The sequence below is a fragment of the Felis catus genome, chromosome X (assembly GCF_018350175.1).
Source record: "Felis catus isolate Fca126 chromosome X, F.catus_Fca126_mat1.0, whole genome shotgun sequence".
Lineage (NCBI taxonomy): Eukaryota > Metazoa > Chordata > Mammalia > Carnivora > Felidae > Felis > Felis catus.
In genome coordinates, this window is record NC_058386.1 from 32,709,148 (window position 1) to 32,735,802 (window position 26,655).

Sequence of the window (26,655 nt, forward strand, 5' to 3'; positions counted from 1 at the left end):
CTATATTTTAATAGTATTTTATATAAAAGATTAATAAATACTGTATTATCTACTGCTACATAACAAATTACACTCAAACCTGGCAGCTTAAAATTATGAACCTATACTGTCTCACATAGTTTTTGGGAGTCAGCAATCCAGGAGCAGATAAGTTGGGTCGTTTTGAGTCAGGGTCTCTCATGAAGTTGCTATTAGACGGCCTACAGGCCTGCAGTCATGTGAAGGCTTGAATGGGGCTGGAGGATCTATTTCAAGGTGGCCCTGTCACCTATCTGTTGACAGAGGCCTCAGTGAAAGCTCTCTTTACCACAGACTAAAAAAAGAAAACAAAACCCACAGGTAACATTGTGGGTATGTGAGTGTATAAAATATGTTTTTACATGTGTTTGTATGTATTTAGCAAATTGCGCACATTCTCATAATTTTTTCTCTGCTCAATACATTGAGGGCATCTTTTTTAAATGATTGGGTCATCTATAGTTCTGTTTCATCTTTTTTGCATATAGCTTTATTGAAGTATAATTGACATACAAAATTGACATACATGCACATATTTAAAGTGTACAATTGGATGAATTTTTGAGTATGTATACACCCATGAAATTGTTATCACAGTTGAAGTAATGAGTAATCTATCACTCTAAAAAGTTTCCTCATGTCTCTTTATTATAATCCCCCCTCTCATCCTTTTTAATGGCTGAAAAGCTTTATTTACATATGTAAAGTGTCTTTAAAATCCATGCTTAAATATTTCCCACAAGTAGGTCTAATTTTTTGTTTGAATTGTCGAACTTCCACTCCATTTTGAGGAAGAAATCTCCCCCTCCCCAGTTAAGAACATGCAAGCCATATTGCCTGAGTTAGAATCTTAGCTCTGCCACTTTACAAACCACATATGACTTTGAGCAAATTGCTTAAATACTCTGCATGATATATTTTTTTATCTATACACCAGTACTAATGATGGTACTATACCTAACTTACAAGATTGCAAAGATTAAAGTAATTAATGTATCTGCTGATCTGATAACCAAGCACTACATTATTGTCTGCTGTTATTATTCTCATGGGTTGTTATGCTAAGAGCCTAGGTTGTCAAGCTTCTCCTGATAATATCAAAGCTATGAGTTGATAGGGCCCTACATTCTAATATCCTACCAGCACTTACCTCTTCCTTTCGCTACCACTTCTGTATCACATCCCTGCGAGGTCTTTACTAAAAGTGAGGAGAGGTATGTACTTAACGTTAGGATCTTTTAGTATTTAGGTAATATCTTTGGGACATTTCGTATGCTGAGAGATACCTAAAATAGGATACTTTAAAAAAAATCCCAAGACTTTATGTCAAAATGCCACTTACATTTCATCATTGAAAGTCATTAGTGGTCTCTTAGATACTAGTGATTATGCATGTATAATAGCTATTCCTTTTACATATACTAAGTATATATTGTATGAAAGATTCAAAGAATTAAGATATTTCTTGTCCTTGGGAAGTTTACTGTCAACTTGAAGAAACATGATTAGATTTTGTAGTAGTGAGTGTGGAAGGACGGGCATCAGGTATTAGAGATACGGCAATGGAAGACTGAGTAGGTCTTACGGATTGATTATGTTAGCGCCACTCTTGTAAACCCATGTTATAGGGGTGCATTTTACTACTTTTTCTAAACTGGACTACAACCCAAATGTCTACCAGTGGTAGAATGAATGAATACAAAGCAAATATATGTAACAAGGAGTCAGTAGTCAGAATAAATACCATAACCACATGTAACAATATAAATGAAATTTACAAACATGAAGTTTAGTGAAAGAAGCCAGCTCCAAAGGAGTATACACTATGATTCCATTTATACAAAGATCAAAAAACCGTGCAAAACCCATCTATAGTGTAAGAAATCAGGCCAGTGGTTGCTAGTGCCTACACACACACACATACCCACACACCCACCTCAAGCCTACCTACCCTTTTCTTCACCTTGTGTATTCCAAGTGTGAGACTTGCCTTTATCACTATAACTGCCATTACCACCATCACCACCATGGAGTATCCAGGGCTCTGTTCTTCAGGGCATATGGTCCAGGGAAGTTACAGAGAGGGCTACCTGCATGGGGCAAATTGGATGAGTACTGAATAAAGCTTCAAGCGTGAATAGGCATCCTTCTAGCAGGAAGACATCAGCAAGGCGATGACTACTGTCTGAGAGAAGCCTTCACCATATATCATCAGGAAGATTCTGTCCATGTGTTTGCTCTTACGGTCTTTTGATGCTAAATCTACTCCCAAGGGACTCCTTGGCATTCAAGCAGTGCCCTTCACTAAAAATGGCCCGTTGTTTTAAATCTGTTTGGTACCTTCAGGTATGGCCTATACTGGGCCCCACTGACTTCTCTCCTCCCTTTAGTCCAAGGGAGCCTTTCTGGACTGGGAGAGAGAAATGAGTAAATGGGGTTGAAGGGAGAACCCTTGCTCTCATTATTTTCTTCAATCTTACTGATTTTGCTAGAAGACCTCTCATTTCCCCCAGGTACCTTGGATTACAAAGTTAGGAAAATTTGCTTTTTGCCTTTTTTCTGACCAAAGTTTATCTTTCATTTGAAACAATGAGAACAGAATGGGTTAGCTATTTGTGGGGGAGGTAGCAGGTAAGGAGTTAAAAAAAAAGTGAACTCTTGAGATAAATAAAACTTTAAATATCTTAAAATTTGATTCTACAACACATGGGTTGAATGAGGTAATGAAGATATAATTACTATAATTATAGAATTCAGAGGGGAAGCTACTTTATATATGTGGTGGAGAAAGTAATATTTGGTTTTAGATCTATGATGTGTCAGGTGGTGGCATGATACCCAGGTGTAGATTTCTCTGGCATTTGGAACTGTGGAAGTTAGGAGAAAGGTCAAGGCTGGATATATAGCTTTGTATTTTATTGAGGTGGAAGTGATAATTGAAACATCACTGTGGATGAAATAATTTTTGTTAGGAAATCTAAATGACTTCATCAAATGATTTATGGGGCATCTAGATTATTTGATGTAGTCTGTGATGACTTTTTATTCTCTGAGGTATTTCTATAGTTTTAGCATGATCTATTTAGATAGTTACACCATTATCATTAATATTTTATTGTGTACTTGAAATGTAAGCCCCACTGTCATATAAAATTAATATCTCTAACTTAAAAGTTATATAGGGAATTTTCTAACTGCTGTTACTGATAGCACTGGATCTTTATGTTTCAATAATATTTACCCTGGTCTTTCTTGAATTTCTTTTGACTTATTGATTTATGAAAATCTCATAAGTTGTTTCATTGTACACTCCAGGAGTTGGCAAATAATGGCTTGCTGCATGTTTTTGTGCGGCCTATGAACTGAGAATGGATTTCACATTTTTAAATGGTTGAAAATTTTTAAAAGAAAATTTCATGACACATGAAAATTATATAAAAATCCAATTTCAGTATCCATAAATAAAGTTTTATTAGAAATAGCCACACACAAATTAATTTCTGTGGCTGCTTTTGTGCTACAATAGCAGAGTTGAGTAGTTGCGACAGAGACTGTATGGCCCAGAAAGCTTGAAATATTTACTCACTGGCCCTTTATAGAACAAGTTTGCTGACCTCTGGTATACATCAGCAGCTGTGTTGACTAGTTACTGAAAGCTACTAGTTACTACAGCTACTGAAAGAATAGTATTTTAAAAAGTGATTATTTTACACAATCATCTTTATTTTTTTCAAATTTTTACTTAAATTCTAGTTAACATATAGTGTGATTTTGGTTTTAGAAGTAGAATTTAGTGATTCATCACTTACCTTTAAAACCCAGTGCTCATTACAAGTGCCCTCCTTAATCCCCATCACACATTTAGCACCACCCCCTCACCACGTCCCCTCCAGCAACCCTCAGTTCTCTATAGATAAGAGTCTGTTGTGTTTTACCTCCCTCTTTTTTTTCCTTCCCCTGTATTCATCTCTTTTGTTTCTTAAATCATCTTTAAATAATTTCTGCCCTCCTCTGCTTTTTCCCTTTGGTATGTACCATTACTTGTCATGATTTAACATGTAGACATTTTGCTTGTTGAAATAAACAAGCACAGTCTTTCTTCCCATGTAGATTGTAACTTTCATGAGAGCAGGGATTTTTTTTCCTCTTTTGTTTTCTGCTGTCTCCCCAGCACCTAGGCAAGTAGTAGAAACACAATGTATTAGAGTAGTCACACAGTATATGTTGAATTGAAAAGATGACTTTGCTGAATCTGCTACATACTACTTTACCCAAATCTGAGGATAACTGACAAGCAGATGGAAACAAAGTGTTATTTTCTTCATTTGCATAATTTGCCTAATTTTGCTTTCTAGATTTTAAAAGGTTAAGTATCCAAGGAATTCGGTAAGACCTGACTGCACTTTGGATGTTGCTGCCTTGTGTATATCACTGGAAGGAACAGCATCTATAAATATTAATACATTGCAGGGGCGCCTCGGTGGCTCATTTGGTTAGCCTTGGACTCATGATTTTGGCTCAGGTCGTGATCTCACTGTGAGTTAAAGCCCCACATTGGGTTCTGCACTGACAGTGTGGTGCCTGCTTGGGATCCTCTCTCCCTCTCTCTCTGCCCCTCCCCCACTCATGCTCTATTTCTTAAAAAATAAACTTAAAAATATTAATGCATTGCATATGTTAATTTAAAAATTTATTTTATATATTATGATTTTATAATTTATTTTATAATATATTCAATACATACTACTTATTTGTTGTAAGTATTTGTTTCTCAAGCCTTTATGTCAGTTATTATACATTGAGGATAATGGGCTAGCAAAGTGAATGGCACATAATAAGTACCTAAAAGGGTAATTGAAGAATTAATTAAACAGCCTTTTTGGGAATAGGTTTCTTTATAAATGTAGAGGTATTATTTAGTGGTTTCCCACTACATTTAGAATAAAATCCAAACTTTTCCCCCAGTAAAGCTTTGCACAATTTGACCATTTGTCTCTGACTCCAACCTCTTCTCTCTTGCTGGTGATGGTGAAGCCAGACTAAACTTATTTCATTCCTCTAATACCTTATGTTCCTTTATGTATAGTTACAAAAAAAATTATGACTTCCCCAGAGCCTCTAAGCTTTATTAGGACAGGAATCACATCTGTTTTACTCACCATCAAATCCCCAGTGCTTAGCAAAATTACTGAAATGTAGTAAGTGGTAAGTAAATATGTGTGGAATGACTACATACATGGTTGACAGAGCACTGGACTTGGTGTCAGAAACTCTGGATTAAAATCCTGGCATGTGTTCTCAGTCTTGATCTAGATGCCACTTAATGCAGGTGTATTTATGAAGTCATTGAGATATTCAGTTATAATGTGAGCACTTTTTAAAAAACTTGTTTTGAGAGAGAGCGAGCACAGGTGCACAAGTGGGGGAGGGGCAGAGAGAGAGGGAGAGAGAATCCCAAACAGGCTCCTCCTCACTGTCAGCGCAGAACATGATGGTGGGGCTCCATCTCATGAACTGTGAGATTATGACCTGAGCCCAAATCAAGAATTGAACACTAACTGACTCAGCCACCCAGGTGCCCCAGCCTGAGCACTTCAGATGTGAATATGTTGATAAGTCAGAGACAACGATCCTGGGGTGCCCCTACTTACTAATTATGTGAACATGAGTGAATCAATTTCATTGAAGTTTAGTTTTATCATTTATTAATACATCTTATTGTACCTGCCTCATTTGTTGTAAGCACTGATAAGATGACATGTGAAACTGCCTTAATGTTGTAGATATAAAACATGTACTCGTTGAGTCATTATTATTTGAAACGGAGAAGATGCAGAGGGGAAGCACTGAGAAACCTAGTTAGAATAAACCCATCTCTTACAGAAGAGCCCTTTACGCAGCTGACCAGACCTGGGGCTTTAAGAGACACTATGAGGAAAGAATGGACTCCATCTCATCTCTAGCGTATGCAGGAGGACCCTTAGGCCCTCTTAGCCTTGAAAGTAAGACGGAGCTTTGGGGCTTAGGGGAGAGCAGGAGACTAGGACTGGCAGAGCCCTTACTAAGATGGCCAGAACTTAATGTAATGGTGTGTCTGAGTACAGTGGAGGACAGTGAAGTGATTGACCTACCTAACCAGTTATGAGAGAGACATGTAGCTGAAAAATAAAGCCAGCTTTGACGTGCTGCTTCTCTACAAATTAAAATGTAGCTTGTAGTGTTTCAAAACCAATAAAGAGCTGGATATAATTGAATCTCAGGATTACTGGAAGAGGAATCATTACCAGGATTAGGAGTTTCCAGACTATGATGGTCACTGGAAGGCTGGGAAAAGAGGGGCAAGTACATGTAAGGGGCATGAAAAGTGAGAGGGGAAGCTCTTAAAGAACTGATGGTACACGTTCCAAATTTAAATAGTACATGCAGCCGAAGCTAGAACCTTAAAATAAGATTTTATTCTTAAAAATTTAGCTCATAAAATATATATTATTTTATCCTCTGTCTTAAGTAGCAATAGTAATGCTTCATGTATTGAACCAGATAGATAAACTAGAAAATGAACCACCAGAACTAGATTGAACCAAGACATTTTGGGAAAAAAAAATTGTTATCATTGTCATAAGTCCTGCTTAATGTGCATTTATTATTAAGAACTGTTGTGTTATCATTTAATGCTCCTACCAAGCCTATGGAATTAGAGTTACCATTAATAACCCCATTCTAGATGAAGAAACTGAGGCTTAAAGAGGTTAAATAAGTTGCCCAAGGTCAGATAGTTAGCAATTGGCAGGGCACACCTCAAACCCCCGGTGTGTGTGGTGGCAAAGCCTATACTCTGACCTGTTGGTGGAACTTATGTCAGGATGCGTATAACCTACCACTATTTGAAAGGCGGTGGTACTAGAAATCAGCTTTGTTCCAGCATGCCATCCATATATATAAGAAATCCACACAGAGAAGAAATCCTCTAAACTGTAGACTGTGGAATCTGATTATACTGGAAGAGTATATATAGCATTCTTTTACTAGATTGTAGGTTCCAAAAAAAAGAATTTGTCTCTTTTGTTTGCTGTGGTTTCTCTAAAGCAAAGTTTCTCATCCTTGATGTTTTTAACATTTTGGACTGAATAAGTCTTTGTTCTGGGAGGGCTGTTCTGTGCATTGTAGGATATTTAGCAGTATCCTTGGCCTCAGCCCACTAGATGCTAGTAGCACTCCTCCCTGGTTGTGACAAACAAAAATATCTCTAGATATTGCCAAATGTCCTTTGGTGAGAAGATTGCCCCTAGTTGAGAATAGTTGTCCTAAAGAATAGAGCAGTGCCTGGCAAGTAAAAGACACTCCGTAAATATTTTGTAATTGACGACAGGAATAAACATTGTTCTACAAAGTGTACTGCTTGTGATGTTCGAAATAACTGGAGGAAACCCTGAAAAAGTTTGAGAGTTTTAATAGTTACACATTTTATATGCATCAGAAAAAAAAACATATCAAACCCATGCTTTCATGTACTATTTTACAGGACAGGGCTAAAGTGGATACTGAAGTAAAAACACACGAAGTTAAATAAGCACAGATGATAAATACATTTAGCAAAAATCATGAGATTGCTTAAGGTGGTATGTAAATGACTGTAATTTGAAGCAGTGATCTGTACTAAGGGAAATTTACACAAACATAGTGTGTCCTAAATATACCTGGTATGACAACTTCTCCTAAGTCTGGTTTGTATAGGCCATTAGAACCCTCATTGGGAATGATCTAGTGCCCTGCACATACTAAACAAGATGTAGAAGACAAATTGCTTACCCTCTGAGAATTGGACAGTCTGAGAGATACTGTAAGGTATGCACATCTGTATGAGATAGCACCTAAATTTCATATTGTATGAGAGTTCAGAGGAAAAAGAGATTACTTCCTGTTGAAGTAATGAGGAAGGGCTTCACTGAATTTGAAGGATGAATGGAATTTTAGCAGGTGTAGATAATGCAGAGGAAGAGAGCAGAGGCATAGAGTTTAAAGCATATTTAAGGGATGAGCGGAGGCCATTTTGGCTGGAGTGTGGTATAACTGTTAAGAAAGGTGGAACCTGGTTATAAAGAGTGTTTAATGCCAGGCTGGTTAAATCCATGGAACAGTGATTTTTATTTCCTAAAGTCTGGCCAACAGTTGCTCTGTTGTTCGTGTGTGTGTGTGTGTGTGTGTGTGTGTGTGTGTGTGTGTGTTTAATTTTTTTAATGTTTATTTATTTTTGAGAGAGAGAGAGACAGACAGGGCATGAGCGGGAGAGGGGCAGAGAGAGAGAGGGAGACACAATATGAAGCAGGCTCCAGGCTCTGAGCTGTCAACACAGAGCCAGATGTGGGGCTTGAACTCCCTGTGAGATCATGACCTGAGCTGAAGTCAGATGCTTAACTGACTGAGCCACCCAGGTGCCCCTGTGTGTGTGTTTTTTAAGTGTGTTACCATTCCTATAGAAGTAATATTTAGCTTGGACGGAGACCTGAGAATCAAGATTAACAAATGCTCCTACTCAAAGTCGGAGAGGTATAAAAACTAGAACACACACACACACACACACACACACACACGCACACAACACACACACCTGACAAAAGAGAACAGTGCAACAGGGGATCAGAGCAGTAAGAGCAGGCTAAATCCTGGTCATCAGAAGAAGCATGTTGGTAACCTGCAACTGGGGGAGTTCAGGGTTTGGGAGTAATGTGGACTATAGGCCTTGAACCTCATATCTCTGTGAGGAAGTTTTCTTTAAAACAAGTTCTGATCTTTGGAAGTTTACCACTAGAATACTTGGTGAGGCAGCTGACAGGTAATACTGATTTTTGCTTCCTTAGTTTCATCTTCCCCTGGAAGAGAGCTGCTTCCAATACCTGTTCCCTCCATTATGTTGACCTCTGGAGAGGCAAGTCCTCTTTGAAAGTCCTGGCCCATTCCTGGCAACCCTTTCCTTTGTAGGTCCTCTGACACAAATGCAAATAGGCTTGATTCTTTTCAAAAAGGCTTTATTAAATATTAAGGAAGAAAGAAGAAATAAAATATAAAAAGTCTTATCGGATTTACCTAGCATCTCTGATAGCACTGTACTCTCATCAGTCAAATCTCCTTTCCCTGTTGCCATCAGAGATACCTTCTCAAATTCCAAATTTTGCCATATGACTTGTCTGCTTAACTCTTTCATGATTTCTCATTTATACAGGGATTCTTTGCACAGTACTTATTTATCTGACTTGGAGGAATTACAGTTAAAGTTAAGATGATACTTGGGAAGGGTAAATGACCTTCCTGTGAATATGTATGAGAGTTCCAGCTCTTTGCTAGATCCTTCCCCGAATAGCTTCATCTGAAGGGTCAGGGGTCACTATATTTCAGACCCTGCTTCCTGTGGTGCTGGCTTTCTGATGAGGTATATCTAGTTTGTCTCAGGGGGAAATCCCAGTGGGTGAGACTACAGCTGTCTACCTCAAGTCAACCTGAAGAGTTTGACCCTAACCCATTTTATAAGTTGGTGTTCTGCATAAGATTTTTTGAGACTGGTCTGCAGCTTTAAAGGTGGGAGAGTAATGAGAGAAACCATTAGATGTTTTCTAAAGTTCCTTTTGGTTCCAAAATTCTCTGAGAACAGCCCCCCTTTTTTCTTGATTCACTTTATGTTAGTTTGCTCTATACAATTAATACCTTGTTAGAAAATAATGAAATTTCAGAGCTGCAAGAGGCTTTCATAGTTACCTTGTCCAGTTTCCCAAATTCAGCTCCAAAGAAAAGGACTCCTGAGAAATATTGACTACTTATAAAAAGGATTATGTAGCCAAATATACTGAGAGACTATACTTTGATCACATTGCTAATTAGCATTTTTTTAAATTTAAATTCGAAGTTAGTTAACATACAGTGTAGTCTTGGCTTCAGGGGTAGAACCCAGTGATTCATGTCTTACATATGACACCCAGTGCTCACCCCAAAAAGTGCCCTCCTTAATGCCCATCACCCATTTACCCCCCCCCCCCCCCCGTTTTCCAGCAACCTTATTTGTTCTCTGTGTTTTAGAGTCTTTTATGGTTTGCCTCCTTCTCTGTTTTTATCTTATCTTTCCTTCCCTTCCCTTATGTTCATCTGGTGAGTTTCTCAAATTCCTCATATGAGTGAAATCATATGGTATCTGTCTTTTTCTGGCTGACTTATTTCACTTAGCATAATACCCTCTAGTTCCATCCCATGTTGTTGCAAATGGCAAGATTTTGTTCTTTTTCATCACTGAGTAGTATTCCATTGTATATATATACACCACATCTACTTTATCCATTCAATATCAATGGACACTTGGGCTCTTTCCATAATTTGGCTATTGTTGATAAGGCTGCTATAAACATTGGGGTGCATGTGCCCCTTTGAATCAGCATTTTTGTATCCTTTGAATAACTTCCTAGTAGTGCAATTGCTGGGAGTATTTTTTTTTTTTTGATGCTATTGTAAGTGGAGTTATTCTTTATATTTCAGACAGTTCATTGTTAGGCTATGGAAACAACTTATTTTTGTATGTTGATTTTGTGTCCTGTAATTTTACTGAATTATTTTATTCTAACAGGGTTTTTTTTTTTTTTTGAAGAATCATTAGGATTTTCTGTATACAGGATCATATCCTTTGCAAACAGAGATAATTTTACTTACTCCTTTCTAAGTTAAATGCCTTTTATTTCTTTTTCTTGCCTGATTGCTCTGGCTGGGTCTTTAGTATTATGTTGGGTAGGAGTGGTGAATGTGCATTCTTGTCTTGTTCCTGATCTTAGAAGAATAACATTCAGTCTTTGATCATTGAGTATAATGTTAGCTTTGGGCTTCTCTTATATGGCCTTTATTATGTTGAGGCATGTTTCTTTCATACCCAATTCAATGAGAGTTTTCTTTTTTAAATTACCATGAATGGATGTTGAATTTTTATCAAATGCTTTTTCTGCATCTGTTGAGATGATTATATGATTTTTATCCTTCTGTTTTATTTTTGAAGAGTTCGAGCAGGATTAGCATTAATTTTTCTTTAAATGTTTGGTAGAATTCATCAGGGAAACCACCTAGTCCAGGACTTCTTTGTTGGGAAGTTTTTGATTACTGATTCTATCTACTCATTATTAGTATGTTCAGATTTTCTATTTCCTTATGATTTAGCCTTGGTGGGTTATATGTTTCTAGGAACGTATCAGTTTTTTCTGGGTTGTCTAATTTGTTGGTGTATAATTGTTCATAGTAGTCATACCCTTCATATTTCTGGTGTTACTTGTAATGTGTCCTATTTCCGATTTTATTTTTTATTGGTCTAGCTAAAGGTTTGTCCATTTTGTTCATCTTTTTAATGAACCAACTTTTATTTTGTTAATTTTTTCTATTGTTTTCCTATCTTATATTTTATTTATTTCTGCTTTAATATTTAGTATTTATTTCTTCTAACTGTGGGCTTCGTTTATTCTTGTTTTACTATTCCTTGAGGTGTAAAGTTAGGTTGCCTTTTTGAGATTTTTTTTTTTTCTTGAAACTTCATCGCTATAAACTTCTCTCCTAGAACTGCTTTTGCTACATCCCATTGGTTTTCTTATGTTGTGTTTCTATATTTTTATGTCTTAAGGTTTTGTTTTAATTTCCCCTTTGCTTTCTTTTTTTGTCCATTGATTGGACAAGAGTGTGTTGTTTAATTCCCATGTATTTGAGAAGTTTCTAACTTTATTGATTTGTAGTTTCATACCACTGTGGTTATATAAGATAGTTGATATAGTTTCTGTCATCTTGAATTTGTTGAGACTTGTGGCCTACCATATGATCTATCATAGAAAGCATTCCATGTGTACTTGAGAAGAATGTGTGTTCTGCTGTTGGATGGAATGTTCTGTTTATGTCTGTCTGGTCCATTTGGTCTATAGTGTATAAATCTATTCTTTCCTGATTGATTCTCTGTCTGTATGGTCTATCCATCACTGAGCGTGGGTATTAAAGTCTTCAACTATTATTGTATTGCTGTTTATTTCTCCTTCTAGTTGTGGTAGCATTTTTTTAATGTATTTACATGCTCCCATGTTGGGTGAATATTTATAATTGTTATATCTTTTTAATGAATTGACTCTTTTTTCATTATATAATGACCTTCATTCTTGTGACTGTTTACAGCTTAAAGCTTATCTTGTTTGATAAAAGTATAGCTGTCCCTACTTTCTTTTGGTTATCATTTACTTGGAATGTCTGTTTCTATCCCTTTACTTCATTTTATATGCGTCCTTAAAGTTGAAGTGAGTCTTTTGTAGACAGTGTGTCATTTGGATCCTGTTTTTAATCCATTCAGTCATTCTGTGTGGATTTTTTTATTGGGAAATTTAATCCATTTAAAGTAATTATTGATGGGTAAGCACTTACTAATGCCGTTTTGTTCTATTGAATTCTGCAGTCATATTTTTTTTGCTCTAAGATTTGATGGTTTCTCTTTCTTACATTTCTCATTTTGTTCATGCCACTGTTTTCCTAATTTAATTTAGCTATCTGTTTTCTTGTAGTTTACTGACATTCTTTAAGAAGATCATTCTGAATTCTTTTTCAGACAATCCATAGATCACCATTTTATTAGGGTCAGTTATTGAAGCTTTATTAGTTTCTTTTTGTGGTGTCATGTTTACCTGTTTCTTCATGATTCTTGGTTCTTTGCATTGGTATCTCTGCATTTGTTTAAGCAGTCTCCTTTTTCAGACTTTACAAGTTCACTTTAGCAGGGAAAGACCTGTCACTACAGCTTGGGGGTACTGGACAGGTCTTCTGGTAGCCTCTGTGGGAAGGCAGGGTTTGCTGTTGGGGTCTCTTGTTTGGTGCGGCCATTGCCCGTGCTCTGAGGTTGGGGCTCCATGTTCAAGCAGGATGACTGGGCAACTATCTTCTTGTTTGGATGGGGCTTTTACTTATTTATTTATTTGTTTACTTATTTAATATTAAATTTATTGTTAAATTGGTTTCCATACAGCACCCAGTGCTCATCCCAACAGGTGCCCTCCTCAATGCCCATCACCTACCCTCCTCTCCCTCCCACCTCCCATCAACCCTCAGTTTATTCTCAGTTTATAAGAGTCTCTTATGGTTTGGCTCTCTCCCTCTCTAACTTTTTTTTTTCCTTCCCCTCCCCCATGGTCTTCTGTTAAGTTCCTCAGGATCCACATAAGAGTGAAAACATATGGTATCTGTCTTTCTCTGTGTGACTTATTTCACTGAGCATAACACTCTCCAGTTCTATCCACGTTGCTACAAAAGGCCAGATTTGATTCTTTCTCATTGCCAAGTAGTATTCCATTGTGTATATAAACCACAATTTCTTTATCCATTTGTCACTTGATGGACATTTAGGCTCTTTCCATAATTTGGCTATTGTTGAATAGCCAAATTATATTGGGGTGCAAGTGCCCCTATGCATCAGCACTCCTGTATCCCTTGGGTAAATTCCTAGCAGTGCTATTGCTGGGTCACAGGGTAGATTTATTTTTAATTTTTTGAGGAATTTCCACACTGTTTTCCAGAGTAGCTGCACCAGTTTGCCTTCCCACTAACAGTGCAAGAGGGTTCCCATTTCTCCACATCCTCTCCAGCATCTATAGTCTCCTGATTTGTTCATTTTTGCCACTCTGACTGGCGTGAGGTGGTATCTGAGTGTGGTTTTGATTTGTATTTCCCTGATGAGAAGCGACATGGAGCATCTTTTCATGTGCCTGTTGGCCATCTGGATGTTTTCTTTAGAGAAGTGTCTATTCATGTTTTCTGCCCATTTCTTCACTGGATTATTTGTTTTTTGGGTGTGGAGTTTGGTGAGCTCTTTATAGATTTTGGATACTAGCCCTTTGTCTGATATGTCCTTTGCAAATATCTTTTCCCATTCCGTTGGTTGCCTTTTAGTTTTGTTGATTGTTTCCTTTGTAGTGCAGAAGCTTTTTATCTTCATGAGGTCCCAATAGTTCATTTTTGCTTTGAATTCCCTTGCCTTTGGGGATGTGTCAAGTAAGAAATTGCTGCGGCTGAGGTCAGAGAGGTTTTTTTCCTGCTTTCTCCTCTAGGGTTTTGATGGTTTCCTTTCTCACATCCAGGTACTTCATCCATTTTGAGTTTATTTTTGTGAATGGTGTACAAAAGTGGTCCAGTTTAATTCTTCTGCATGTTGCTGTCTAGTTCTCCCAGCACCATTTGTTAAAGAGACTGTCTTTTTTCCATTGGATATTCTTTCCTTTGTCAAAGATGAGTTGGCCATACGTTTGTGGGTCTAATTCTGGAGTCTCTATTCTATTCCATTGGTCTATGTGTCTGTTTTTGTGCCAATACCATGCTGTCTTGATGATTACAGACAGCTTTGTAGTAGAGGCTAAAGTCTGGGATTGTGATGCCTCCTGCTTTTGTTTTCTTCTTCAATATTACTTTGGCTATCCGGGGTCTTTTGTGGTTCCATACAAATTTTACAATTGCTTATTTTAGCTTTGAGAAGAATGCTGGTGCAATTTTGATTGGGATTGCATTGAATGTGTAGATAGCTTTGGGTAGTATTGACGTTTTAACAATGTTTATTCTTCCAATCCATGAGCATGGAATGTTTTTCCATTTCTTTGTATCTTCTTCAATTTCCTTCATAAGCTCTCTATAGTTTTCAGCACACAGATATTTTACATCTTTGGTTAGATTTATTCTTAGGTATTTTATGATTCCTGGTGCAGTTGTGAACGGGATCAGTTTCTTTGTCTTTCTGTTGCTTCATTATTAGTGTATAAGAATGCAACTGATTTCTGTACATTAATTTTGTATCCTGCGACTTTGCTGAATTCATGTATCAGTTCTAGCAGACTTTTGGTGGAGTCTGTTGGGTTTTCCATGTATAATATCATGCATCTGCATGGGGCTATTAATTGTGCTCTGCAGTCAGGTGGGGCCACTAGCTGGGTTCTGTGAAGTCCCAGGCTGTGTTCCCTGGCAGTATGGTGCCACTGGTTGAACTCCTTGATTGGGCAGGACTGTAGACTGGGCTCTGCAATCATCCCTGGTTGTATGGGGTCTCAGACTGGGCTCTAGAACCATATGGTGCCACTGGCTAAACTCTTGTGTTTATATGGGACTTGCAAGTTCGTGCCCTAAAGTTGAGTGAGGCTGCATGTTTGTCTTCATTATCATGTAAGCCATTGGCTATGCTCAGGTGGTGGGCAAGGTCATTGGCTAGGCTTCCTTGTCCCTTGGGACCACAGTCTATGCTCCTTGATTGGGTAGAGTTAACAGCTTGGTTTCCTGTCTGGGTAACGCCACAGGTTGTGTTCAACAATTAGACAAGGTGAGTAGTCTAAGCTCCTCTGCTTATCGGGGTTGTAGGCCAAGCTTCTCAACTGGATGTGATTGTAGGCTAGGCTGTGTCTCACAGTACAATAGGCTGTGCCCCCATGTTTCCCAGGCCACTCTTCAGGCTCCTTGGTTATGTGGGGTCAGAGGCTTTGGTGAACAGTTGGGCATGGCTGCTGGTTTGACTCCCTGGGGGAGCAGAGCTATAGGATGAGCTCTGTGGCCGCTCTAGTTCCCTGGCTGGGCTTCCTGGATGGGTGGAGCTGGAGGTTACACTCAGTGCTAGGGCAGGACTGGGAATTTGCCTCCCTTCTTGGGCAAGGTGGTAGAACAGGCCCCCCTGTCAGTATGGCCCACTGACTGGGGATCCAAATCAGGCAAAACTCCCAACCAAGTTCTGTAAGCCAGAGGGGGCCCCTGGCTCAGCTCTGTGGATGGCCAGAGCTGCTGATTGGGATCTCTTTTTAGGAGTGCTGCTGCAAGCAGGAAAGCCATCAGCCAAGACCTGAACACAATTTGCTGTAAGCCCCACCCCCTTCTCCATCTCTGTCCCCAGTAGTCAAGCCCTGCACATTCTTCCAGTGACCCCTGTGAGGCAAGACATGAATGGGCTTCCTGGGAAGTGTCCCATGTGCTGGGGGAGCTAAATGTCTGCCCCGGGCTCTCTTTTCCCATTATAGAAACTGTAGGCCCTGTTGGGGGGCTCTCATTGTGTCACTGTGCCACTGTAGGGGAAGGGCAGTGATGTCAGAGTGTGTCCAGTCCTCTTACCCTTCTAATGTGGGATTTTGACAATGGTGTTTTTTCTATGGATAGTTGACTGTTGGTCTTCTTGTGAGGGAGACTATAGTTGGGAATGACCTGTATGGCCATCTTGATGATACCATTCTCCTATATGCTTAACTTCAAGTAGGCTATACATTCCTTAATGGGACAGATAGATTACGTCTTATAATTTTGCCTCTCTGGTGCTTAGCTCCATGTTGGGAATGTGGCAGGTGAACAATAAATGTGTGGTAATTCTATTATTGAGCCCTGTAAGAAAATGAAGCATTAAGGTATGAATTGGCTTCTGTGTGTACATTTTCAACTTTTAAATACAGAATTGCTGTTCCTCCATGCATACCTGCATTTGGATTGTGTGTTTTTTCCTTCAAAATCTCTGTTGTTAGTAATTCATGGTTATTGATTCATAGTCTTTATTGGTAATAACTCTGTGGGCTGCTTTGCCTCAGGGATTATTTAATTAGGGTATTGCTGTTTGACACTATTCAAGATAGTGTTATACCCTAAAGGGTATTGGATTTGTCACAGAATGACACTGAAGAGAAGCCAGGGATAGGCAAACTAATAACATCCTAGCTTGGCTATTATAATTGGGTTTTTTGGCTTTTTTATCCAATATTTTTTGTTTATATCACTGCCTTCCTAAGAAATAAGCATGTGACCAATTTGATGACTTTCATATGGCAAGGGCAGAAACTAATGGTAGACAAATAAGGACATAGTAAGTTGATAACAGATAGAGTCCATGCCTCCAGAATGCTGTGTTTCTCTAAAGTTAGATATCTATTTGTGATGAAGAAAACATTTGTGTAAGGGGGCAAGATTGGAATGCACTAAAATGAAATGCTCATGTTGACCACATTAGCTTTAATGGAACTTATTTGATATAGTGACTCAGTCTCTGTGAATCTGACTATGTGTATGCGCTGTGTTTTATACAGGGAATCATCATCCAGGGACCTGCCAGAGACCACAAGAAAACATGGGGAGGAGTAAGTTTCTCTTGCTTTTAAATAATTTAGACTTTCTCCATATTAATCTATATATACAGGAAATCAAATTTGCAACTCAATATGTTTTTTTTGTGAACATCTAAATTGTATTTCTGGTTAGTGTTAGAAAGTTTTTGTCTGAAGCAGGGCTATGCAGAGAAACACCAACAGACCACATGCTGCTCATTGGCAAAGTTTTTTTTTTGTTTTTCCTCTTTTCTGAACATCTCTCAGTACAGGGAGAGATGGCTCAAGCTTGTTATCTATAGACCTGCCTTAATCCGAGCTTCTTTGCAACTCTTGGGAAAGTTACTCATTTGCTTCCATTGGTTCCTAAACCTTGTTGATAATTAAATAAACAAAAAAATGATTCTGCTATGCAACCAATGACAGTATTAAAAAATTCATTGTTAGGTTGATTTATAAATGGTTTTGATTTCTCCTAAAATGTTAAAGCCTGGCATTAAGAACCATTAGGTGAATTCCTCTGATTTTTCCTTTCTCATGAGACTATTTATGGGCAGTAGACAATAGACAAATTCAAAGTCATTTTATTGTTAATAGTAACCAACCACCAGTGACTTCATAAATAATCCTAATCAACATAGACCATAAAAGCAGATGCATAAAAAACCTCAGAGGGAGACTTGGTGTTGTGTAGTATAGTGAGAAGAATACTGGGCATAGAGTCAGAAGCCTGAAAAAAACTCTACTTATAGTACTTTGATCTATTCCTAGAGTTTCCCTATATTTGCTTGTCCACCTCAAGTGGGGTTCGTATATTCTGTACTTCCAGCTTCAGGAAGTTGTGGTTGGCATAATGTAATGATACATATAAAAGTGTGTTGGGAACTCTGAAGTATAATAGAAGAGAGCAGTGGTATCTGCTCATTCTTGTCTTTATTGAATAAGTGTATTTTCATTGGTTTTGTCTCTTAACAGTTAAAATGAAGTTTTTTGATCAGATGTTTTTGTAGGCAGCAGGAATGGGACTAGGGTTATGCAAGTGATAGTACCTCCTTAATATTTTGTGCTCTAAGCACTTTGCCTGCCTCACCTTAGTATGGGCCCTGGAAGGTAGCCCCAGGGACTATGGATCAGTGATGGAAAGTTTCTTCCTGAACCTTGTTGAGTCAGATTTTGCCTCTTTTCTCCAGTGATTTCTTTAAGGATTGATTAGCCCCAGGGATTTTGGTTTTTTCCCAACCTCCACAAAATATGTCAATCTCCTGATAGTTTAGAAGTGTAAAAAAATTGAATAAATTTAGTTTAGAAATATAAGAAAATGAATACATTTAAAAAGAACTGTTGAAAATTCTGGGACTAATCCATGCCATGTTCTAACCCTAAGTCAGCTGTCAGCACAAGTTTCTGGAGTAACTCATTGTGGCTTGGTCCTTACCTAATCTTAGGCTTCAGGTGGATTTTGATAATGTTTGGATTGTTGGATTTCATCATGACCACATGAAGAAGAAAGCTGCACTGAGAGCAACACATTCCTTGTCTCATCTCTTCCTTTTCAGTATGATCCTCGGGTCATTAGCAAGGAGATCTTTAGGAGCTTACGTTAAAGGTGCTTCAGCAGGTGTTTATTTAAATGTTCAGGCAACTAATAAGAGTTCTTGATAAAGGATAGGGCATGGTACTGTTATTTGCAAAGATGGGCATATTTCCAACCTGGAGATGAAGTAAGAGAAGTGCTCCCAAAAATGCTACTTTACAAACACCTGGAAACTTATAATAGCAGCATTTTGACTGTTTGTGTTGTCCACCGTAAAAGCATTCTTAACATCCTGAGTCTTGAAGCCTCTCCATCCTTTACTCTCTAAGCTTTACTTAGCTTGCCTGATTTCACTTGCTAATTGCTGTCACTGTTAGTGGGAGAAAAAAGATGGTACTGTGTGGTAATTTTTTTTTTCTTTTCTGGCATCATACAATGAATTTTTTACTGGATTTGGCAAAGATTCTGACAAACATAGCTTAATGTGTCATACAAAGAGGCAGCAGAGGAAAATATCACAAAGACATGGCACTAGCCTCATTAATGAGGAGGCTTGGAAACAAAGAACACAGCTGGGAAACCAAACAGTGTAGGTGAAAAATTAAAATTAATATTGAGGTGAATTTCTTTTAGTATCCTTTGATACTGGATGAAGAAATTATTTATAAATATGTTAATGAATCATTCTTTTATGTGACATGAAAAAAATTGTAAGCCATGTCTTACAAATGGTGATGGGAGGCTAAGAACACACTTTTGTATTTAATTTCTTATGAGACCACCATCACTGTCCATTTTATATCCTTGAAATCCCATTTACATATATCCCATATATGTTATATATATGTATTTATGGGATCTATATATACACACACACACACACACATATATAGTAAAATGGGATTTACTATATATATATGTAGTAAATATGTATATATATATCTATGTATGTAGATATGTATGTATATAAATATGTATATATATATGTATATATGTATATATATATCTATATATAATAATATACTATATATTTATATTCTATATAATAGTACATGGTATTTAAATATGCTATATTTAAATATATATTGATAGTAATTTCATATAGTATAGCACAGTAAATTATCTATTATATACTATATTTAATGTGTGGTATGTATATTACATTATCCTATATATAGTATATAGTATAATATTTATAGTATATATATAGTAAATATATATAAAAATATATAAAAATATATTTATAAATATAATTTATATATTTATATAATTTATATAAATATATATTTAAATATATATTTAAATATATATATATATGAGTTCTGAGCTAGGGCTTTGTACTTAGGACTTTTTTTAATGTTTATTTATTTTGAGAGAGAGAGTGAGAGTGCAAACGGGGTGGGGCAGAGAGAGAAGGAGAGAGAGAATCTCAGGCAGGCTCTGCACTGTCAGCGCAGAGCCCGACATGGGGCTCAATCCCACGAACTGTGAGATCATGACTTGAGCCGAAATCAAGAGTCAGGTGCTTAACTGACTGAGCAATCCAGGCACCCCTGTATTTAGGACTTTTAAGAATATATAATTATTTTGATATTAACAAGTATCTGTGGAACACTTCATAACTCTTAGATATTTCTCATATGTTATCTTACTTGAGTTGTAAGAGAACTCTGTGATGTAAATAGGGATATTATCTTTAGTTTATATATTATAAAACTGAGGGTCATGAGAGAAAGTCGCATCTGAAGCCCACATTCTATAAAATGAAGAGCCATAATGCAAACCTAGGTGTCCCTATGTCCTATGCAGTTTTTCTTTTCTTTCAATAAACCATGTTCTGAATGCCCTAGTCATTAGTAGTGTATAAAGTCAATTAAAAACTTAGGAGCTATCTGTTGATTTGAAAAGTTTGGAAGAAAATATTTTCAAAGATCTACAGTGACGTTCATATATTTCTTGAAGCATAGGGGACTGGACAGTTGGGCAAAGAGAATTTGGCTCACCATTTATGATAACAGTTAAAACATGTGTATCAGATGGTGGAGTGCCTCAAATATCAAAGTCTTCTGAGCAGCGGGGCACACAGCCCACAGTGTGAAGTGCCTAAAGTTAGAGGCTTAAGACACCACTTACCTGGTAAAAGCCACCCTTCTTGATTGATAGGTTTTTGTCGTTGTGGTTTTTCTTAACAGGAAGAATATAATACATTATGGAACACCAGAATAGTATGAGACAACAAGGGGAGATGCTGTTACAAAAAGGAACAGCATGTATGAATAAAATCATAAGATTTTAGTGGAGAATTACTATTTGCACAAAGAAGAGAATGTGAATATTTTACAAATGTGTATAATAGGCTCACAAAATACTATGTACATAATGATCGAGTACTTATTATTTACAGTTGGAAATTAAAACTTTATTCTACCTTTTCTACCTCCCACCCCCTGAGCAACTGGTATATTCATGACAAAATGACAAGTCTCAGTACTCCACAAAGCAATTTCTTGGGATTTTTCTTGCTAAAAATTTTGGAGGTTATTGTTTTGTACAATGTTTGAGTAGAATTTGATTTTTTTTAATGTTTATTTTTGAGAGAGAGAGACAGAGCATGAGTGGGAGAGGGGCAGAGAGAGAGAGGGAGGGAGAGAGAGAGAGACACAATCTGAAACAGGCTCCAGATTCTGAGCTGTCAGCACAGAGCCCAACGCAGGGTTCGAACTCTTGGGAAGGGCGAGTTCATGACCTAGGCCGAAGTTGGACGTTCAACCAGCTGAGCCACCCAGGTGCCCCAAATGTGGTTTTTTAAGTCATACCTGTTTTGCATCTGAACTTTTTTTGTTAGAACGTAGTTCTCTTACTGTATGTTCTAAGTGCTCTAGCAGCAGTTCATGGTATTTATTAGTCTAATATATAGTTATTCATTGTTAAATTTACTGTCTTTACGTTAGGAACAGTGCTTATGGTAGAAATTCATTATGCTGTCTCAATAATAGCAAACCTGTCTTACAAAATAGGAATAATATTTAGCCATAAATTTTCAAAAGGGTTAATTTTGCTTTGTTGTATAGAGAACAATGTCTGGAAGAGCTGAATGATGGCAAACAGACAGGTCTTATTTGTGGAGAATAATTAAAATAAGAATATGAAGATAGCTTAGCACTTTTTGTTTCTCCTCTTTCATTATTTAGTCTGTGAAAATAGCTCTTACCCTGCCCAGGGTCTGTAAAATCTTAATCTGAAAAAGTCAGTTTGTGTCATCATATTCTATACCTAATGGTAGCTTAATGTCCTTGATGTTCTAGTATACATGAACATATCATTGTGCTATAAAAAAAAGTGGCAAATGTGCCAGTTACAGTCTCTGTTTTTTTATTAAAACGTAGCAGCATAATTTCATTGGGTCCCTGGATGTGCTTGGCTCCTTTTACCCCAAGAAACCCAGAGATGTTCCCCCACTTATCAAGACTTAGTGGACGGAAAGATGGTTTACAGCTACCACAGTATATCTGTCTCTAAGCTCTTGGATTCAGTGCTGAACTACTGTTCAGTTGAGGCCAATCCTAAACTTTAACTCTGAGCATACAGCTCTATATTGTCAAACAGAGAATGAACATTCAAACTGACAAGCCTTGTAAAGTGACTGTCTCTTAATGTAGTGTCTAATTTTATTTCACAGCTCCCTGGTTTATAGTTCAAGTAAAGGCACACATTTAAAGACAATTAATTATTTCATTTTCTGGCCTATATTAAATTTCAGAGTCTCTTTATTACGGTAGCATATTCATGCCTCTGCAGTTTAGATGATGTCACCAATTTATCGTAAACCCTTATCTTCATAATTTTATAACAGTAATACAGATCTGCTTGGGGTTGACAACAGCCATTATTTTTTCCTGGCAAGTCTTTCCCACTAGGAAAATGAGTTAACTATCGAAGGGTCAAGCTACTTAAAAAACAAAACAAAACAGAACATCTCATTGTAATGCTTGATGCTTTTTGTCTTTGATGCCTTTTACCTATTTAACAAGAAAATAACCTTTGGTACATAAGTTAGGCTTCACTATTGACATTTTTTTCATTTGAGGCAAAATTCACGTAACACAGAAGTGACCTTTTTAAAGTGTACAACTCAGTGACATTTAGCAGCGGTTTAGTGATGTTTAGCAGCATCACTGGCATCTCCATACTAGATGCCAGTGGTTCCTTCCTCTCCAAGTTGTGACTACCAAAAATCTATCCAAACGTTGCTAAATGTTCCCTGGGGGTGCAAAATTGCCCTGGGCTGAGAACCACTGGTTTAGAATAAAGGAAAGTAAATCTTTAGAGATAAGCCATAACTCACATATTATGATGTTTTTCATAGAAGTACCTTGAGTCTAAAGAAGAGAGCATTGTATGGTTCTAGAAACCAAGGTATAGCCCTGGTTCTATAATGAAGCAGCTGTATCCTTGGGTAAGTTACTTAACCTCTGGACTTCAGTTTTCTTGTCAGTAAAATGAAGGGTTTGAAATGGGTCCGTGGTTTCCAGTATGCTCAGTGAAGCACCGACTTTTCTAAAGGGTCCCTGAGGAGCCACCTTACAGGAAAGGAAGAAAACAAAGTGCTCCTGGTATGTAGCACCTCCCCTTCAGATAGAGAAAGCAAAAGTTTGCATTCTGCTTTCATTTCTAGAGAAAATTCACATACAAACAGTATTAATTTCACCAGTAAAAACTCATTTCTGAAATCTATGTGCTAATTAACAAAGGCGCTAATTTGTCATCGAGAGTCTGTTTTTTAAATCCATCATGCTCTGCTGTTGTTGGCAGAAGAAAAAGGTAGCTGAATGCAATCTTTGCCGTCTGAAATGTGACTTTTTGATTAACTGTAGAATGTATTCTATTAGGACACTTATCCACTCCTACAGTCTAGATTACAGCCGACTATCACATGGGTGGTATTACACTGTCTGTTGACAAGTTGTAAAGCATTCACTATAACACAGGTATTTAATACCATATTTCATATTTGGTGAGTTCTGTCTACATCTCTTTTTCCCATTAAATGGTGATTATAAGTTATAGTTATTTCCATATTCTTCCATATGGGACAGAACTGTAATCAATGTAGATAGAATCCATAAACTAAAAAGAAATTTTTATGGTTGTAAGAAGTGTAAACACTAAAACCAATGATCTTCTTGCTGATACAATCAAGACGTTAGTGATAGGAGAAATACCTATCTTTGGAATTCTTCTGTTTTGATGATTTCACCTGATTGTGTGCTTAATTTTGATTTGAGTGCTGCCATCTACCATTTCATGAAGAATTTTTTAATAAGAAGGAGCTATAAATTATAAAATTCCTTCAAAGAAAACTTGGCCTTCTACATTTCTTTGTGAGAGAATCTGTTTTACCATTTCTCTGTATCTCATTATTCCTTATTAAGCATAAAATCATTGGGGTGCTTGGGTGGCTCAGTCGTTTAAGTGTCCAACTTCAGCTCAGGTCATGATCTCATGGTTCGTGGGTTTGAGCCCTGCGTTAGGCTCTGTGCTGACAGCCTGGAGTCTGGAGCCCACTTTAGATTCTGTGTCTCCCTCTCTCTGCCCCTTCCCTACTCCCACTCTATTTCTCTCTCTTAAAAAATAAATAAAACACTAAGGAAAATAGATAAAATCATTGGACAAGAGACAACTGAATATATGATGTAAAATTTGGCTTTTAAGAAAACCATATTGAGTTAGTAAGACTCACTCTGGGGAGAACCATGTTTATTTTGTTTTTAAAGAATATTGACTTTATAGACATACATTACCTCTGTTGTTTTCTCTTTTATAGAAATCCATTTCTGGCATTTGCTCCACACTTATTCCCGGAAACCTGCCTGTTATCATCTGGCATTTTGTTGCATACCTCCGGAAGCACAAAGATACATATTTTTTCAAGTCTTAGGTACAGATTATAACCACCACATTGTCCTTAAGAAGCAGCTTCGGGATATTAAAGATACTAGCAACAATTATTTCTTCTCTCAAACCCTGAGACTTCCCACTTTGACTAGCTCAGTCCTGTCACTTCAAATTATTTTTTAAATATCTGATTTCTTATATGGGTTTCAGCTCCCTAATTTCCATGAAAACATGTATATTCTACATACCATTCTAACTAAGCTGTACATTTGTGATATCTTTATTGGGTACATGAACACCACCATACAACAAATTTTGAATTATAAACCTACCTGCTATGAAAAAAATTAACCTTTAAATTCTACAGATAGGTTACAGAGGTGAAGTACAATTGGGAAACACTTTATTTTTTTCACCTTATCAAGAAATAGGAAGATGGTCTGGCATCTTTTTAGTTTGCATAATTTTGTTTTTTAGTAAGTGAAATGTCACTTTGGAATGTGGGAATTTGTTTTCCTAGGGAAAGTTATTTCCATCAGTCTGTGATAAGAAATACCATTTAATACCTTTTTCAGCCAGAAAAAACCTTGAAGGCATTGTATGCATGCCCAACTGAGTAAATAATAGTACAAAATGGCTTACAAACAAAACAAGGAATTATGAGTATGACACTTGATTATTTTTTTATATAAACCTGAGCACGGGGTTAGCTGGGGAGCATGCCTTGTTGATTTTCTCTTATTATTTATTTATTTACTTACCTACATACTTATGGTTTGGGGGGGATGGTGTTTGCTTGGCTGTAAATAGCGTATTAGTATCTCAAAAGGATTTGGATAAGATACACTATTCCTACTCAACAAAAACCTTTCCAGTTATAAAATTCTTCAGAGTTACAACTGAAAGAGCCTAAGAAATCATATACAACACCTTAGCTTCACTAATTAGGAGAAAGGCCCAGATAAATTAAGCAAGAAAATTCAGAATCATGTAGCCAGTTTAGTGCTGGACCTGAAACAGGAATCTGCATATTCTGAGTACAAATTAAGGACCTTTTCACCATATCACACTCCTATCATTTGCTGCAGTTTCATTGGTCTTAGTACACGGTTGCTGAAAGTGGTAAATGGATATTGGCTTCAAAAAGTTTGTCTCAAAAGACAATTTTTATGTGACAAACAGAAAAGCTCAAATAAGTGGATGGTTTAGCATATTCTGTCTTTTATGAGAAATTCACAACTAAACAGGATATTAGAGATTCATTCAGAAAAGAAAAACAGCTTCCTGGCTAGTGTGTGGATCTATTATAGACTCAGTCGTTGGTGTGCCAACATTTACAGACATGGTCTAGGAACAAACTTTCCATTAGAATAAATAGACTTTGCAGATCTCTGTTGCTTACCTTATTAATAAGTGTTAAAAAAAACTTTCTAAAAAGCATTTTTTATGGAACTGGTTCTAAAACAGACCCTATAATCTACTTCCTTCCTAAACAATATGAACATCATATGGCCCTTTCTTAGTAACTCAGATTCATTATAAACATAATCACTGATGCTCACAGCTTTGGGAGTTGTTAATATGGGAGGTGGTTAGAACCTACTCTAAACCTCAAAGGGTCTTCTCTCTTTTCCTCTGCCTTCAGATTAATCAGCTTTCACTTCTTGTTGCTGTCTGTGTGTTGATCTAGTTCAGCTCACCTCTGCCCCTTCTACCTTTTAGCTGTAATGTGCAGTGAGGCTTTCAAGTCTCATAGTCAGGCTTATGGATGAAGGTTGAGTAATTTGATCCTTGATGAGTCTAAGGGAGCTGGGGCTTCCTGTAGGTAAAGCATAAGATAAATTATAATGTAAGACCTTAAGGGGTCATCTCTTGTTTCTGAGTTCATGAGACTAAGTTTATTTGAGTGTTTTCTGCATAAATGATATATTACTATCACAAGGATTATGTAAAATATTGAATAGCTACCTGAACTGTCAGATAACCTCAAAATGAATAGAAAATAATTATTCAGTATATTTTGTTGTAGCTATTCCTGATACTCTTTATATATATATATATAAATATATAATATATATATATACTCTTTATATATATATACTCTTTATGTACTCT

General features: G+C 37.1%; 1 protein-coding gene across 2 annotated transcripts in view; it reads left to right on the forward strand.

Annotated features, from left to right (window-relative positions):
• Positions 1–26,655, forward strand: part of PRRG1 (proline rich and Gla domain 1) — a 134,821-nt gene that overhangs the window by 39,136 nt on the left and 69,030 nt on the right. For both annotated transcript variants that reach the window (XM_004000393.6, XM_019823724.3), the window contains exon 2: positions 17,094–17,144. In XM_004000393.6, the coding sequence (XP_004000442.1) occupies positions 17,135–17,144 (10 nt within the window). In that variant the 5' untranslated portion in view covers positions 17,094–17,134. The remainder of the gene's footprint in view (positions 1–17,093; positions 17,145–26,655) is intronic.